The sequence below is a fragment of the Merops nubicus genome, unplaced genomic scaffold (genome assembly GCF_000691845.1).
Source record: "Merops nubicus isolate BGI_N331 unplaced genomic scaffold, ASM69184v1 scaffold1057, whole genome shotgun sequence".
NCBI classification, from domain to species: Eukaryota; Metazoa; Chordata; class Aves; order Coraciiformes; family Meropidae; genus Merops; species Merops nubicus.
In genome coordinates, this window is record NW_008619406.1 from 51,163 (window position 1) to 69,696 (window position 18,534).

Here is an 18,534-nt window from a genome sequence, read left to right on the forward strand (position 1 = left end):
CAGGCTGCCCAGAGAGGCTGTGGAGTCTCCTGCTCTGGAGAGATCCCAAACCCTCCTGGCTGTGACCCTGGGCACCCTGCTGGGGGTGAGCTGCTGGAGCAGGGGTGGGATGAGATGATCCCCAGAGGTCCTTTCCATCCCCACCATGCTGGGGTTCTGTGTACTGTAAATAATCCTTCCTGAAGTGCTTGCAGTGTGGACATTCAGACTATAGAAGACATAGTTATAAGGACAGTGACCAACATAGTGAAATTTCACCATCTTCTTTTGTTCTATAGACCTTTCCCCCTTTTATCTGTCCTTCAGTCTCCAGCTTCTTTAAAAATAAGAACAGGGAAAGTGTCAGTAGTACTGGTCTTGCTGTCAGATACTCTGTTCAGTGTTTGATTATCAAAGCCAACTTGCTGCTAAAGAACACAGGGTGTTAGAAAACAAAAGTAAGAAGTTTTAATTGCTATACCATAAAAATTTTAAACATTTGCAAATAAGAAACAAGTCCTTTAAATAATTTTGGTTTACACATATTTAGAAAAAAAAGCAATATTCTTTTTTTAAACTGTCTTCTTCAGTTGAGATTCATTTGACTGGGTTTGCTGAAAAATATGGTAGAATTTCTGGGAAAAAAATATTAATAACAGCATCATGTTCCCCATTTTTCAATGCTTACATTCTCTTAATTTTTATTTAACTGGCTAAAAGCTAAATGATTCTAACAGCCACCAGAAATGCAAATTTTCTAATCTGTTTAGATTTTCATTTACAGTGTAAATAATGTAAACTAAAGCAAATAAATAAAATGTAAGAAATTTTCCTGTTAGATGTGTGCACCATATTGTAGCTGCTGCATGTGGCACTTGCTGTAGGTGCTAAGGAGACAAAATTTCCTGTGGCCCAGGCAGAAGTTTCTATGATTTATGAAAATTTTTGTTTTGATTAACCACTGCAGGATGGGCCAGCCCATAGTGAGAAATCTTCTTGCTGTAAAAGATGGACACATTTTAATACAACAGTATAAGGAACCATGGATCACACTGAGAAGGTCCAGCATCATTTTTTGTAAAGGAGAAATTCACAGTTGATAATAAACCAAACATCATCTTCTAGTTCAGGACTAACAAGGTCATTAAAGTTATTTAAGCCATAAAGAAGAAAGAAGAAAAGTAGTAGCCACATGTTCATACCATTGTATACCTGATATGTTTTACAGTCTTTTCCAAACAGTGGGAAAATCACCTTGGAAAACTATGCTCAGGAAACCATGAGCTGGAGGATATGAACATGTAGAGATGGGCTGCTCAACATCTCTCCATGCAGAGCAACAAGGGGCTCCCAGAACCAGGCAGTGGGAGCCAAACTCAGAAAGAGGCAGTTGGTTAATCACAGAATGAACCACAGAATCACAGAATGGTTTGGGTTGGGAGGGACCATTGAAGGTCATCAAGTCCAGCCTAGAGCAGGGTGCTCAGAGCCTCAGACAACCTCACCTGGAATGGTTCCAGGGATGAGGCAGCAACCACCTCTCTGGGCAGCCTGGGCCAGGGGCTCAACACCCTCAGGGTCAACAATTTCTTCCTTCTCTCTTGCCTAATTCTCCCTCTTCTAGTTTAAAACCATCATCTCTTGTCCTGTCCCAAGAGGCCCTGCTCAAAAGTCTCTCCCTCTCTTTCTTATAGTCCCCCTTGAATACTAAAAGGTTGTAGTTCTTCACCTATAATCTCATAGATATGTCACACATGACTTTTCAGCCCTTCCCTGCACATCTGCTTATGGTCATGGTCAGAGAGAGGCTGAAGGCCTGAACTAGTACCTCCTTATGTTCTCAAAAAGTAAAGAAAATTAATCCAACAGGGTCATTAAATAGAAACATCAATTCAGATAAAATATTCAGGAACAAAAAAGATAAGGGATGACTTCCTAGTAGTCTTTGTCTATACAGAAAGATCTTGAAATATATCAAGTCAGGTGATAAATAATTGTTGTCTTCATTTTTCTTCTTTGCTTGTTTTAAAAGTAGGGAGGTGTTAACCTCTGGATGAAGTTACCTTGACTTGTGGTGGGTTTTCTGTCTGTTGTGCTCTGTAAGTCAAGAACTGCTACTTTGCTAAGTACAGAATATGGTCCAGTGAAATTTTGTCATCTATGTTATGCAGGAATTCAAATAAAATTATCAATTTTTCCCTTCTTTACAAAATCTATTGATCTGGGAGTATTTTCACTGGTTTCCTCCTCTTTACTTTGAAGGCAAGAAGGTAAGACTGAGTAGGTCCCCAAAGTGTGGGCTCAGTGTGTTGGTGTGAAACCCCTTGTTTGTGGGTTTTACAGATTGCTGTTTGGGGAAGAAGCTGGATATTTTATCAGCAATAACCACAACATCATAAAAATTCCCAGGTTTGTCTGGAGAAACAGATGTTCAAAAGACCTACCACTTTTTCATGTAATACTTTGCATATTCACTGGGGCCTTTAGCTAGCAGAAATTGGTTTAGCTCCAAAATCAATAAGATCTGAAACGTGCATCACCTGAAGATCTGACACCTATTTCTTTACATTCTATTTAGACATTTACTGGATTTAGGACCTTTCACTGGATTGAGGTATACTGTGTCCAGCTCTGGAGTCCTCAGCACAGCAGAGCCAGGGACCTGCTGGAGCGGGGCCGGAGGAGCCCCAGCAATGCCCCGAGGGGGGAACCCCTCTGCTGGGAGCCCAGCAGGAGAGAGTTGGGCTGGGGCAGCGGAGGGGAGAAGGCTCCAGCTGGGGAGACCTGCTGGGGGCTGCCAGGACTGCCAGGGGCCTGCCCGAAACCTGAGGGGGACTTTTGCGCAGGGTCTGTTGGGACAGGACAAGGGGGATGGTTTGAACCTAGAAGAGGGAGCTTTAGACTGGAGAGAAGGAAGAAATTGTTGCTGCTGAGGGTGTTGAGCCCCTGGCCCAGGCTGCCCAGAGAGGTGGTCGCTGCCCCATCCCTGGCACCATCCCAGGGGAGGTTGGCCGGGGCTCTGAGCACCCTGCTCTAGCTGCAGATGTCCCTGTCCCTGCAGGGGGTTGGACTGGGTGAGCTTTAATGGTCCCTTCCCACCCCAAACATTCTATATTTTTATGCTTATTTCAGTGGGTAAAGAGAGGGAAGTCCTTTTTTTCTGGAGAAGTGGGGCAGGAGGGAATAGTTCTGACATTGCTTGAATTTTCTAATTGAATCCACCCTGGCCTGGACTAGCTGGAGGTGAAGCCCACACATCATGTGGAGGTGCCACAGCCACTGAGAGGCTGGGCATCCATGGGCGAGGTGCTCTCCAGCCAGCCCTTTGAAGTTGTTCTGCTTTGCCAGAAATAATTAAATGCTTAGTGGATCCAGCAAGTGAAAAAGAATGACTTTGCTTCTCTAATCCCTCACCTTGGGCACTCACCTGGGAGATGATTAAGAAGGTGAAAATCTAAACACTGCCAGGAAGGAAAAATCCTGAACAGGAGCAGCGAGGTGTCACTCAGATGTCTTTTTCTATTGCTCTTTACAGGAACATTTTTGCCAGAGTTTGAATCCCCATGGAAGAGCTCACTGTAGCTAATCCTCTGAGAGTGGCTGTGTTTTCTGAGTGGGAAATGGATCTAGGATAAACAGGCAATCTGCTGTTGGCACACAGCCCTCTCTGCCACGGTGTAATAAAGTCTTATCCTCTGCAGAGAGGTTCTTCGAGGGCTGAGCTCCTTCTCGAGCTGAGTACAGAGCACCAGAACTGGAAATCCCATAATGGCACCTAGAAATAAAGGATTTCTGTTTGGTTAGAAATATTCCAATGATTATTTCACAACACAGAGGAGTGCTTAGCTGGTTTGAAGCCTGCTCTGTACCAAATGGAGGAACCCCAAACTGAAACAGGATTATTCTGTTTTCACAGTTGAACTTAAGCCTTCATCAAAAAGCAAAATAAGAAGATCAGCAGGGAGAACCCAATTTCAGGTCCCTTTTGCCACTTTGGCTGCAGCTGGGTCATATCCAACACCAATGAGCTGGTTCTTTCCACACACTACTTGGTGTAACCTTGTGGTATCTTCTAATTCTTTTTTTGAGGGGCATGTCACACTTGTGGAGAGATTATTTCTTTTCTTGTCCCTTGATGCTGTTTTCTTTCTAGCTGCTTCTTTTAGGCAATTTTGTGGTTAATCTGTCCCACATGGAGCCTCCTACCTGTTTATTTGCTCATGATGTTCATTTACTCAGTTGATTGGTTTAGCTACCACTAAAATGGTTGGGAAGTCAGGGTGCTCACCACAAATGACTAAGGTTGTTCTTAGTAGAAACAGCCACGCTGCATACTGAAAGAAAATCCACTGGATTGTGGAAAGGCTTTGAGGAAAATGAGAGGTGAATCTGCTAGGACCAGCAGCATTACCTCCTTGCTTTTCCTCTGAGGATGAATATTGATTTTAAACATGCTCTAGGTTCTAACAGTCTGTTAGCCACACATCTGAGGATTTTTTCCTTGAGGTCAGGCTGCAGTTCTCAGAGTGGCACAATTATTTCCTTATTCAGAGGGAAAGAAGAAAGCTGATTCTTTGAACTTCTGGATTAGTCAGAGCAGACAGTGTTGACAAGATGTAATTGCTGCTTCAGTTGAGAGGGAAGGTAATGCCTCTGTTGTTTTGAAGTTCTTTAGGAAACTCTCTTGTGATCTAAAGCTAGTCATCTTAGACAAGCAATTTGCTGCTGAGTGATAACAGCCTTCCATAAGCTTCACATTGGCTTACAGAAGAAAAAGCCCAACCCAAAACAAAACCAAGAATTAAAATCAGAAGCCATGCCTTAATCTCTTTTTATTATAAAATGTAGGCATGTGAGAGCTGGACAAACCATTGGCAGTTTGTTTTCCTTCTTGATCTCAAGCAACAACAAAAGTCCTGATCTGGGCTTCAGCTAAGGAAGGCAAGAGCCATTATTTTAAGTGATAGTCCACATTAAACCATGGAATCTGGAATAAATTCCCTCCCTGCCCTAAGGTGGCCATCAGCTCATGCCAGGACATAGGATGAGCATTTCACTCTCCTATTAAAACAATTATCTCTGACTTGTATCTTTGTTCTACTAAATGTATGATCCCTTTCTGCTAATTTACCATCAGAATTTGAGTTGCTTCTGTGGTCTTTGATAGGTGTAGAGTGTGTCAAAGAGGGATGGGGCCAGTGTTCTCCTGGGCAGTGCCTTGGTGGACAGGAGACGTGGCTGTAACTACAGGTTACATGAAACTTGGATTTTTTTTGTGTTTTAATCTCAGTGAGCATATCTTTCTTCCATTGGGAAGCACACTAGATAGGAACCAATTTGATTTTATCCAATTTTTTGTGACAGATATCCCAGATGTGTTCCCTTTTTCTCCTCTGCATTCCAGCCTAAATTTAATCCCAGTCTTTTAAACCCATTCTAATAGCAAGCCCAGCCCTCTGTGCCTCCTTTAGGAGCTTTTCTTCATTTCAGCTGCCCCATGAACAGATATAATGCTGTCATACTTTCCCTGTGATGTCTCTTTAATGTATTCTAACATCCTTTTTATTTCTTTCTACTTTTATTTTTTAAAATTAAGATTTATTTTAGCATTGTATTGGTGTTTCCACTGAACACTCCTCAGTCACTCATAAATTCTGATTTTTCTTGTTTGGTGGTAGCTAATTCAGAACCTGCCACTGGGCAAGATTCAGCTGCTTGCTGCACTGCATGAAATTCAACAGTTCTGTTGAAGCCAGTTGAGTGAATCTGAAGTTTATGCTGGTATAAATGAGACAAGAACCTGGCCTAGTGTGACAGAGGAGCTCATTCCATCCCCACCAAAAGACGTATCTGGCTCAGTTTCCTTTTGTGGAGTATTTAATTAGCATGATTTAACTGAAAAAACAGTTCACACCTTACAAAGTTTGGCCTTTCAATAATACTGTGAGTGATGAGACACATAAGGAATGAAAAAATCATGCCCCTAATGTAAGTGAGAAATAGGAATAATATGTTTTCCTGTGCTCCAGCACCTGCTGACCTTCCCTGAACTTCATCTGCTGTCATGAAGTTCAGCCAGGCTGTTTGCCTGGCTCTGAAGCCCTCTAGCATCAGTGCTTTGGATGATGTGAAATACAGTTGGAATTATTTGATGCAAAATATAGGTTGAAATTATTTGGGTGGCCTTGTGTAAACATGCCCTTGAAATCTGTTTTTCTAATCAGTTTTTTTATCCATATCTTAACCTCATGGCAGTGAAGCCCAGTTTTGTACTGTCCAGATGATTTAGACATATAAATTGTCATATTTTAATGTTGTATTTAGAATATTTAAAGTATTTAAAAAAAAAAGGCTTAAAATTCTAAATGATGGTGAATCAAAACACCTTTAAGGAAAAAAAAAAAAAGAAAAACAAAGGCCTGTGTTTTGAATTTTGATATAAAATAGTGGATAGGCACCAGCTAATTCTCACTAACAACATCTGATTTGATTTTGCCTTTCCAGGTAGAACTGGCCACACCGAGGCTGTACGAGTCGTCTATCAGCCAGAAAACATCAGCTTTGAGAAACTGCTCAAGGTCTTCTGGGAGAATCATGACCCGACACAAGGTAGAGTGATGAGTGAGCCAGTATTTAATTATCTTACTAATTACAGCTGGGATAATTAGTGTTTGAGCTGCATGGAAGAGATGAACCTTGAAATCACACTGGCGCTCAAGAATATGATTGCAGACGTTTATTGACAGAGAAAAAGAGGAGGAGAGAGACTGAGTCCAGACCCTCACCGTGCCCCTCCTCCTTTACAGCTGTCTGTGCTGGGAAAATTCCCACAGAGAGGCACGGCAGACAATAGAAAATCTTTTTGTTTCAACTCTGATTATGACAATTTCTCCCTTAATGCCATCTTTTGTCTCTTAAATTAAAGCATATTTCTTCGCAGCTTCAGAGCTGGTCACTTTATTCCTGCCAGGGACCTTCATCCTGCATAAAATTCTTGTTTCTTTTTTTATATGCTTTCCAATGGCCGTGAATATCTTTTATGATTCCAAAAAGGCAACAAAACAGAGGCCTGAGGTGGTGTGGGGAGGCACCAGCAGAGCATTCGAGCTCTTTGCCTTATTGGAACCTTTTGATTGAATTTATCTTTCTTGGAAGAGGTTTTGTGATGCCATCACACACATCTGTGCAAACAGAAATGGGAAGCTGTGTGGAGAAAACATTTTGCATGTTTATATAGTTTCAGTAAACATCAGCCTTTCTCCTATTTCCCAGAAATATTACACACAGTAACTCATTTCAGTGTTTTAACAGCTTCCATAATTACACCACTTGTTACTACATCTGGGAATGAAAAATGCAGATGATACCTTCAAACTGTGATACCATCCTGGGAAACAGTAACTCTGAGAAGGATCCAGGGGCTATTGTGGATAAATGTCTGCCAGGAAGCCCAGAGCATGATGTAAAGACAAAAATGGCTCTTGCAGCTCCTGCCTATGTTGAATCATAGACGTATTTTGGATGGAAGATACCTTAAGATCCTCAGGTGCAACTGAGTTAACCCACCACTGCCAAGTCCACTACTAAACCATGTCCCTCAGCACCACACCAACATGTCTTTTAAGTACCTCCAGGGATGGTGACTCCACCACTGCCCTGGGCAGCCTGGGCCAGGCCTTGACAAAGTTTTTCCAAGTAGCCAACCTAAACCTCCCCTGGTGCAGCCTGAGGCTGTTTCCTCTTGTCCTGTTGCTTGTTCCTTGGGAGCAGAGCCCGACCCCCCCCTGGCTCCAGGCTCCTGTCAGGAGCTGTGCAGAGCCAGAAGGTCTCCCCTGAGCCTCCTTTGCTCCAGGCTCAGCACCCCCAGCTCCCTCAGCTCCTTCTCACAAGATTTCTGCTCTAAACCCTTCAACAGCTTCATTGCCCTTCTCTGGTCACACTCCAGCCCTTCAGGGTCTTTCTTGGAGGCAGGGGCCCAGTTCTGACCCCAGGATTCAAGGTGCAGCCTCCCCAGTTCTGAGGCCAAGGGGCTTTTCCCTGCCATAGTCCTGCTGGCCACACTAGTGCTGATCCAGGCCAGGATGCTGGTGGCCTTCTTGGCCACCTGGGGACACTGTTGGCTCCTCTTCAGCTGGCTGGTGACCAGCACCCCCAGTTCCTTTTCCTCTGGGCAACTTTCCAGCCATTTTTATCCCAGCCTGTGGCATTGCAGGAGTTTGTTGTGACCCGAGAGCAGGATCTGGCACTTGGCCTTGTTGAACCTCATCCCACTGGCCTCAGCCCATCCATCCAGCCTGGTCAGATCCCTCTGTAGAATCTCCTGACCCTCAAGAAGATGATTGATCAAGAAGATCAATCCCTGCACTGACTCAGGGATCTCAGCAGGGAAGCCATAATCAGGAGTATGAAAACTATTTTCTTTATGGAGAGTCAGTCAAATCTCAGACCATGCTGTGCAGTTTCTGTCTTGCCATACCAAGAATCATACAGAGATATTGCTGGGGATTTGAAGGAGGGACAGGAGAAGGGTACAGAGCCTACAAAACTGGTCTGGTGCTGTAAATAAACATTCAACTAGTCAAAGAGACATAACACGATGGCCAAGTCATCTTTACAGGAGCTTATGTGAGGAGTAGATAGCTCGTAGTGAGGTGGACAACCCAACCACTGGTAAGCCATAACAGGCTCCAGTAGCTGAAAGTCAACACTTGAGAAGTTCCACATTGGGATTAAAATAGTTTTGCAGCTCTTGGTGTAATTCAGTATTGGAGACTTTTCCCATCACCATCCTTTTCAGTCTTTAAGATGAGATAATTTATCATTTTAAGAGACACTTGACTGAGGTGATGAGAAGGAGTTCTGTGTGTGCGTGTCCAGTGTGGTGGCCTCTGCTGTTGAGTTATGAGCCTCCCTTTCAACTCCTTCCTTCACAGTTGTGCTCAGAGTCATTTATCTGCACCATCCTCAGAACACTTGCAGCTCTGCATTAGGACAAATCTCCAAATCTTGCTTCAAGGCCTTTGTGGTTGGTCTGTGGAGATTTTTGTGCTTCTTCCTTTGGATTGTCAGAGACTGGCCATCACCAGTAGCTGCCTTCTTTGTACTGGACTGCTTGTCTTGTTGGAGCAGAGAATTTTGTTTAAGGGTGATTGGTTCATGTGTCTTGCTCACGTGTTTGGATTCATAGAATCACAGAATCACTTAGGTTCAACAAGACTTTTAGGATCATCAAGTCCAGTCTCAAACCTAACCCTGCCAAGTCCACCACCACACTGTGTCCCCAAGCCCACGTCTACGTGTCTTTTAACTGTCTCCAGGGGTGGTGACTCTACCATCTCCCTGGGCAGCCTGCTCCAGGGATTCATAATCCTTTCAGGGAAGAAATTTTTCCTCATGTCCAACCTAAACTTCTCCTGGTGCAACTTGAGGCCATTCCTCTTGTTCCCTGGGAGAAGAGCGAACCCCTACTTCACTCCAACCTCCTTCCAGGGAGTTGTTGAGGGTGAGAATATCTCCCCTGAGTCTCCTTTTCTCCAGGCTGAAAAAAGCCCAGATCCTGATTACCAGAGCTGGGGACTAACGGGCAGGACTGGAGGATTCTTCACCTCCAGAGCAGTGTGAGTCTTGCTGAAAACATCTGGGCAGTTGTCTGCCATGTTTGTAGCCTTGACTTTGGTGGCGTGTGGTTGGACTCTGCCTGTGGCACACATACAATAGCTCAGTCTCTGAAGGAGTTCAGTGCTTCAGGCTGGCTGAAGTTCATAGGCTGGACACAGTGCCACGTGGATGGAGTGTTGCAGTTGTGAGAACGAGTCAGATCGAGATGAATTTATGATTCCTTTTGGCTGGAAAACAGAGTAGAATGATGATATGAGGTCTTTCTGTTCACCTTGTGTTCTCAGATAACTGAGGTTCAAAATAGTTCCATGACACTGGACTGTGGAGATACCCAAGTCGTTCACAAGTGTCTTGGGTTTGGGGTAAACATACCTAAGCCTTTATCTAAGCTTGGCTCAGTAGAATTCCCAATTAGTTCTTCTGTAATGATTTGCCTAAAATGAGACCATCGTTTTATCCAGAAGTCTTCTTCCTAGACTTTGCATAGCTCCTCACCTCTCTATTTTCTATGATCACTTAGTGCTAAGCTCTGTTCAAGAACTTTCCAAAGTTCATCACATCTCTATCACCTTTCTTGATTTGAGGAAAACCTGAACCACAAGGTCCCAACTTCAAGTTCCTTTGTTTTGTAGGATAGGGATGTCAGACTCATATCCTTTCATATCTGAGCAGTTAGCAGGAGATCTTTAAGGTGGAATTGTTTCTTTGCCTTGATTTGTGTCCACTCTCTACTTTTAGCTCCCTATGGGAAATAGTGATTTTATGTAAAGCTACTGAAAGTGAGAGTTATTGCTCTGACCTGTGATGCTTTTCTCCTCTCCTGAGGTTCAGCTGTCTGCACACAGTGAGTCTTATTTAGCAGCCTCATGGGAATGCAGGACTCAGTCCATCAAAGAGAAGTTTTTCACTAAGCAGATAAATATAGACAATTTCTTATTCACGAAATTCCATACACTCTTTGGGTGAATCCAGTGTCTCATACAGCCTGCAAATGTTGGACTTCTTGAGGATAGTCCTCACTCAGAAGTATAAAAGCTTTGTCTGAGGCACTGTCTTACCTTTCCTCCAGAAGCTGGGCTAAGCCCCCCTACCCCTGCCAGAGACAATGGACTTGCCTAGTTGTTCTAATATCATTAAAAATCAAATTCTGGTACATTCTGCTGCAGTTAAAGACCTTTCAAAGATCAATCTGGATGGTACCATGTTGCTAAAGAGTACAGACTGACAGTCCTACCAGTCATTACTGTATGAGTGTATTAATATTCAGAAGTTCCTGCTTTCTAAACAGTTGGACCTTCTGCCTTCAAGATGAGCCTGACATCTCACTGGGATTCCAATTTTCTCTGGGAGAAAACCTGGCTCTTGTTTCGTGAAGCTCTTGAGTCTGAGTATTGTACAGAAGCCTCCTGAAAAGCAAGAACCTTTGATCAAGTCCAACAGTCTATGAGTTGAAAGAGTTTCTCCCAGATGAGCGTCTCCTAAGTGTGGGGCCCTGAAAAAGTCCTTCCTGACTATTAATTTAGGCTCTATTTTATAATTCATGACATTTGAGATACTGAAATGGCAACAAACAAACCCCCGTCTTCTGCCAAGTGACATATGGTTGTCATCTCTGTTCAGCCTCTAATGCACAGATCAGCATTCCTTCTCTCCTAGGAGTGATCGTGTCTGGAAGAGGATTGCTCTGCACAGCTCTCTGATTGCTTGAGGTGGTTGCTTCCTTGTCACTGATACAACAAAAGAGAATGAACATGATGTGATGAAAATACAGCCAAAAAAAAACATAATCTTATGGCTATTCACTTTGTACATGATTTTATTTTTCTTGAGTTTCTAGAGGTGTAGGGCAGGTTCTGTGTTGCCTTGGTTTTGTACTGAAGGGACCATCCTCAGAGCCCTTCAGGTTTTGGAGCAATTTTCTTCTCTCCCCCTGACCTGTCTGGAGGACACAGCCTCTTTCTTTGACACTGGCAATCTCAAAGTTCTCTGATCAAGCTGAAAATGAACCCTGTGTGAATGGCAGTGACATGTAATTTTCAGGCAGGACGTGATGGTACAGATGTGGTTCCTTTAAAGCATGTTACTGCTCATGATTACCCTGACCCTGGGTGTGGTTGAGGTCCTACCACAGGTTCAAGTACCCAAGTCACAGATTTCAGCCTGGTCTAAGGCAACTTTAAATAAAGACTCTTTGTTGTTTTCAATGACTGAACAGAAGATAAGCAGAAGATAAAGCAAATATTATTTTTAAGTCATGTTTGAGGCAAATGAAAAATCCACTTGCCTCCTTCAGCTCTTTCCTCTCTTGAACATGACCCAAACTAGATGCTTGTTCTGCTAGTCCTGCTCCCCATGTTTGTCAAGAGGAGCTAATCCTTCCCAGCCCACAAGAAATAACAACTACAGTTCCTGGAATCATAGAATAGTTTAGGTGGGAAGGGACCTTTGAAGGTCATCTAGTCCCTCCCCCTCCCAGTGAGCAGGGAGGTTGCTCAGAGCTCTGTCCAGCCTGACCTTGGGTTCCTCAGGTCAGGTGAACACCAGCTGTCCAGGCTGAGCTGCCTCAGGCTTTCTGGTTGGATCTTTGAGTTACTGGAAGGAACTCAGAGGAAGCCAGGAATCCATAGTTTTGGCAGCCCTCTGTCAGTGGGGTGAAGGGCAAAGGCACCCGTGGCCAGAGCTGCCCAAGAGCTTCTGGAGATTTTCTTACAGCCTTATTGATTCTTTGAGTGTCAATACACAGAGAACCAAAGTTACTGCTGAGTAACCTCATTCCTCCTTTCTGTCATGGAGAAGTCCTTATCTTGCCTGTGTTTGTACAGGAAATGTAAGCACAACTGATATTTTTCCAGCAGTTGAGGACCATCTGTACCACAACAAACTCATCACCTGCCAGCTTCATTCAGAACATCTCCTAGTCCATATGTCTTGTGTCTCCACGATAAAGAAGAGATGTATGAGCCATTTCTCCTCCCTGTGACCTTCTCAACAGTTTGGCATTTAGCCTTAGTGCTGATACATAAATTCTCCAGATTAATATCTGTTTTTCATTGTGCTGACCCATTTTAGTTGCAGAGGGTATATTTATTTCTCACCAGTTTTGAAGGACTGTCCTTTTTTTAGACGTTGCATAAGGAATCTATCATCTGCAAATAATTAAAATGAGACACTAGAAATGACATTGTATTGCTAATGAGCAGATGTGTCTACTTATACCAGTGGAGGAACAGCTGTACACATAAAAAAATGCTACAACGACCCTAAACCAGCATTATCTATTCTGCTTCAGGCCTGGGACTTCATTTAGAGATTAAAGGGAAAAAAAATAATCTCTCCATGTAAAATATAACTATTTTTTTGTGTTTTTTTTTTTTTCTCTGTAACTTTCTTCCTCTTAGAGTTTGGACAAAATTTGCAAGGCTTAGTTTAAAGCACAAAGCACCTTTGTCTTGTGTTTCAGATGTTATTAAGAGTCCTGATGGTTTCAGCATTATTACAAGGTATAACAAAAAAAAAAAACAGTAGAAATAGAAAATCTATTGTCACCAGACATATTAAATATATTCAAAACAAAATTACCAACCCCTTAGGGAACCATTCTTGGTCCAATACCCTTCAATATTTTCATTAATGACTTGGAGGATATAGTGGCGAGGATGCTAATTAAATCTGTGGTGAAGACACTGCTAGGGGCTCGTGGAGGAAACCTATAAAACACAGCTCTGTGTTGATAAATTAAAGAAAGCCATGAAAATCGATATGCTGAGACACAATAAAGATAAATGTCCATTGGTTCTTGCAGGACTGATTACTCAACAACAGAAATATGCACTGAGCTGATGGATGGGAGACAGTGTCTTCTGTTGTCTTCAGGGTCTTTGAATTCCAATGTTTCCAGTGAGATCTCAGTGGTGGGACGTGGTTGATTGATGTCTACCCATTCCACCAGCATCCACTTTAGTGTTCCTTTGCCCATAATCACCTCAGAAATACCTGTGGTCTATACTTTTTGCAAAGTACCCAAACAGTCTTTGCCAGTGATGCTTAATTGGCACTGCACTTTGAGAAAGCAACTTCATTGCCTTCATGAACTGAACTACCTAATGACATGTTGTTCCCATTTTTTTTGTCCTTCCTCTAGAACTAAATAGGCATTAAAAATAAATATGTATTATTAGGCTGCTTTGTGTCCCCAGGAATTTTAGCTGTCATGACCTGATTTGCATATTAGGCTCTTTTTATCCAGCTCAATTAGAATAGACTTTTTCTGACCTATATTTCCAGTTTAGGAGATGTTGTTTTTCCATATCACAGTGAGAAGCTGAGATTTGACTCTGCATCTTTTTTAATGAAGGGGATTATTAGCCAGTGCAGTGGTTGCTGAGCTGGCTGGATAGTTTTGCATTGTGAAGGGAGTGGTGCTGAATCCATCCTGGCTCAAGGGCAAAAATCCTTCCAGGCTCTGATTTCTTCTTAGCCTGAAACTACTTTTAGCCTACTTATCTGCATTAACCTCCAGAATGACTAAAAATTATCTTTATCTTTCAGTATTGCCATAGTCAGTAATAAAATGGTTCCTTGCAGATGGGAAAAGCCTCAGTCTTTTGTGATGACTTTGTGACTCTCATGCTGTGGGAAACACAAACCTAAGGGCTGGTAGAGTTGGACTAGATCTAAGGAAGAAATTGTTCCCACTGAGTGGTGAAACACTGACCCAGAGAGGTGGTTGATGCCCCATCCCTGGTAACATCCCAGCTCAGGTGGGACAGAGCTCTGAGCAACCTGCCCTAGGGGGGTTGGACTAGGTGACCTTTAAAGGTCCCTTCCCATCCAAACCATTCTGTGATTCTGTGGTGCTTTTGTTCATAATGCCTGGATAAGCTAAGAACAACTTTGGAAAAATGTTTTTTACTCTACTACCATCTTCCTCAGCATCATTTCTGGGTTATTTTGCATTTACAGCATAGCTGTGTTTGTAATTATGGTGAGGAAGAGGAAGGGATGAAGGAAGGAATCTTCATTGTAATTCAGGCTTGTTTTGTAACTTCTGAAGGAAAATCTGGACTTCTCAAAGCTTAGGACTGTCTTCAGTAGCTTTCAGATATCCATGAAGTCAATGGGTATGTGGTGTGAGTAACAGCATCTAGATTTCCATGTCTGTTTATAGAATTGGAAAAGAACCACCTTAGAAGGTCTTTTTCTGCAGAATTTTTTGATGGACTTCCCTTATGCAAGGAAAGCAGTAGACAATGTCAGAACAGTGTAACACCAACCATTCTTTTCTTCTTCAAACAACCCACTAGTGAATTTACTGTACTTGGGTCTAGAAACCTGAGGCACTGAAGCATGGCATCATTAATCATAGTTTATGGTGATTATTAGTGGGCTTTTAATCTTTGTTTTCATGTATAATTAGGTACAAGAGGTCAAAGCTGACTCTCTTCTAAACAACAGTGTTTTCAGTGAATGACTTTTTCTCTGCCTGCAGTTTTCTCTTAAATATTTATAAGAGCATTCTTGTCTGTGTTTTGAGAGAGCAGTGTCCCAGGAGCTTTATCTGCTGATAAAAGCAAATGACAACACTGTTATTTTTATTATCACTACTTATTCTTATTACTATTGCAGTAACACCTTGTGGATCATAGTAGGTTTAAATTCATAGTGCTAACACGTGCCTAAATTTAGGCAAGACACCAGTGAACAATAGCTAAATGAAGAGGAAGAAGGCACATAAAATATAAAAAATCTATGTAGTAGCAGATCTGAGCTGCAGTATTTATTAATTAGTTTTTCTCACATGATCAGCAGTTCTCCAGCTTGTTGTAGGCATCACAACATGGCTAGTCCATGAAGAAAAGAGGCAACAAGGGCCCAATTCAGTTGCCCCAACAGAAATAGCTTTTGCCATGCACCTTCTGCCTGTTTTCCAGTCGTGCTTTAGAAAATGTGGGGCTCCCTAATGCCCTGTGTCATGTCCTCCAGTCTCTTCCAGCCTTCTCTGCTCTGTGTGTTGATGGGGGTTTGAAGACTATCAAAATCTTCAGTCAGATTTGTCTGACCAGCACAGATGGGTCAAGTGGGTTAAAAACTGAGATGAAGCCACCTAAACGTAGATGTTTCCATAGACATGGAAGGTCAGTAGAGATCTAGTCAACATAACTGACTCAGCCCAAATCAGGCACCTATCTTTGGTCAGCTTTTGGTTGCCTAAATCTAGAAGTTCAGTTTTAGCTGGACCCAAAAATATTGGTAAGAGATTTCTCTCCCATCCTAAGTTCCTCCAGCCCTGAGACAGATTTTTAAGAGAAGGCACCTCTGAAAGGGCCTAATGTCTCTTTGTGACAGAAAAAGTCTAAAAACTTGTCTATAAACCTGATCATTTTACTTTTGCTTAAAGTTAAGTAAAAAAAAGTCCCCTACAATGGTCTTGATACCATTAAGGATGACTTATGTCAAAACCCTGTTCAAACTGACCTTGAACACTCCAGGGTTGGGACACCCACAGCTTCTTTGGGCAACCTCTTCCAGTGTCTCACCAAGCTTTTATAAAGTATTTCTCCCTTATGTCCAATCAGGTCAAACTGAATCAAAAGGAACAGAATAGAGTAGAATAGTCCAGTTGGAAGTGACCCACATTGACCACCTGGTCCAACTAGTGAGCCCTGACCACTCCAGGGCTGACCAAAAATTAAAGCATATTGCCAAGGGTGTTGTCCAGTGTGGTCATATTGTGATGGGTTTTGGTATTGCACTGCTCTTAAAGTTTTTGGGTGGGTGTCCTTGGGACCTACAGATAGTGATGGACTACCTTTTATCTACCTTTTATCTCTGTCACTGCAGTAGCTGAGAGAGATTTCCTATCCCAGAGAGCTGGGAGAGGACATTGCAGAAGAGGAAGCTCTAGAAGGCCCTGCAGGGAATTTTATATCATTACAGGGTGGCACTGAGATCTTTTCCTTTCAGCATGATCCCATGAGTCCTCTTTTCCTGACTAATCCTCCTCTTATCTCCCAAACCTGTTTGCACACCTTCTGCATCTCAGTTTTTCCTGGTGTTTTGCTGGAAGGGAGGAGGAAGGCTTCCTGCTCACATCTGCCCAGGAAACTGGTGCAGGTGTCACTGCTCCAGCTTCAGGAGAAGTCAGAAGTGTCATGTAGCTGGGTGGCATAGGTCAGAATCAAGCCAAGCCACACCAAGAGAAAAAAAATGACAGGTTCTGCAGGGTCAGAGCTTTGTCAAGCTGCTCTTTTCACTGTTATTCTGGGCTTGTTGTAACAGCAGATTGGCTCTTGGTGGTGGGAACAGACAAGATTTCTTGTTGCAGCAAATTGGTGGCAACAACTCACCTCATTCCCACAAAGTGCCACTGGTAAAAGAGGGAGGGAGTGTCTTCTCCTGTGTCCCCACCAGTGGTTGTGGGTTTGTTGTGGCATCAGTGATGAATCTGTTGTCTGAAGAACTTCTCCCTACCTAAAGAGCTGTTGTGATCTCATGTGGTGATTGTTGTTATTGACCATCATCAAGCTCCTTGACACCAGCACGGGCAGTATTAGGGAACTGGGTATTTTGTGATGTCTTTGTCCTTGGAGGTATTCTAAACCAGACAAGACAAGGCCCTGGACAACCTGCTCTAGCTGACACTATTTGGGGTTGGACTAGGAACCTCCATCCATCCCTTCCAACCTCAGCAAACCTGGGATTCTGTTTTACTTTCAAAGCTACACCAGAAAACCTGTAATCTGGAGGTTTGATGTTAAAGGTGTGAAGAAAGTACCTGTCACCAGACCTTTTTGCTGGAGTCAATTGCTCAAAGTGTTGCTGTTGCCATGGTGTTCTAAGTATATTTGCAAACCAGAATTTATGGGGAGAGCTCATATTTGCTGCCTTGAACCCAAACCAGATGGAGAGGACCAAAAGCAGAGTTTCCTCCTTGATGCTGAAGACCAGGAGTGTTGAAACCTTTACAAACCTTCTGGTCTGCTGTCAGTAGAAAAGTTTTCTTTAATGTGTACAAGCTCAAAGTACAATTACCTTCTGAAGAGATTCTTTTATATTTAATTTCTCCTTTCTACACCCCTGCACCTTGAAAACCATCAAGAACTCTCAATCCCCAGCACTGTAACTAACTTCTTCCCTATTAACATTTTTCTCCTTTAATCATAAGCTATAAAGAGTTTTACTTTCCCTTGGCAACTTTTAAGCTGTATAGATGTAATCATTACAGTGAGTGATGACATCAAGCCAGGGTGACACGGTGCAATTGATTTTTACTAAATAATTATATGATGAGCTGGAAGAAGGGAGTTTTATTAGTCTTAACTCAGCAAGGATTGATTGGGGAAAAGAAAATGACCAGTCAGAATATCAGGTTTCTGCGGCTGTAAGAAAATAAGTGGCAGCTGCAGAAAAGTCTATAAATCACAGAAAAAATTATGATAAAAATAAGAGCTATGAACTGCCCTTTAAAATTTCACTGGGTGGCACAGAAGACTCTAATGGGCCTCAGTCATTTATCTTCATTAAGCTCGGGATCCTCTGAGAATAGCAAGGCTGACGAATGATGCCATTACCTTTTTTTTATTATTTTTAAATGGAGAAAGGCTACAGAGTGTTGTGTCAGGATTACTTTCAAGTTATCAGAGGGTTGAGTCTTCAAAAGAGATCCCTGGTTTATCCAATAAGATAAATAAACTGTGTTTTGCTCTAGCCTTCTGTAGGTTGGATAGTCAAAAATCACCGTTTCGAAACAAATCTCCTTGTTTGCAATTAATTTGCAACTTCTAAAGAAAAAGAAGAAAGTCTTGTACTGGGAAATATGAATTTTTATGAATGCTGTGGCCATGCCTGTTCCTATTGACCTCAAGATACTCTGGAGATAGACAGGAAGGACAATGAGCTACCTAAGATGCATCTCAACAGGAACTGTTTAATTGCTTT

General features: G+C 42.6%; 1 protein-coding gene across 1 annotated transcript in view; it reads left to right on the plus strand.

Annotated features, from left to right (window-relative positions):
- MSRA (methionine sulfoxide reductase A) overlaps nucleotides 1-18,534 on the plus strand; it is a gene marked incomplete at its 3' end in the record, with an annotated part of 50,988 nt that overhangs the window by 25,595 nt on the left and 6,859 nt on the right. The window contains exon 2 of the mRNA XM_008943764.1: nucleotides 6,484-6,588. Within this exon, the coding sequence (XP_008942012.1) occupies nucleotides 6,484-6,588 (105 nt within the window). The remainder of the gene's footprint in view (nucleotides 1-6,483; nucleotides 6,589-18,534) is intronic.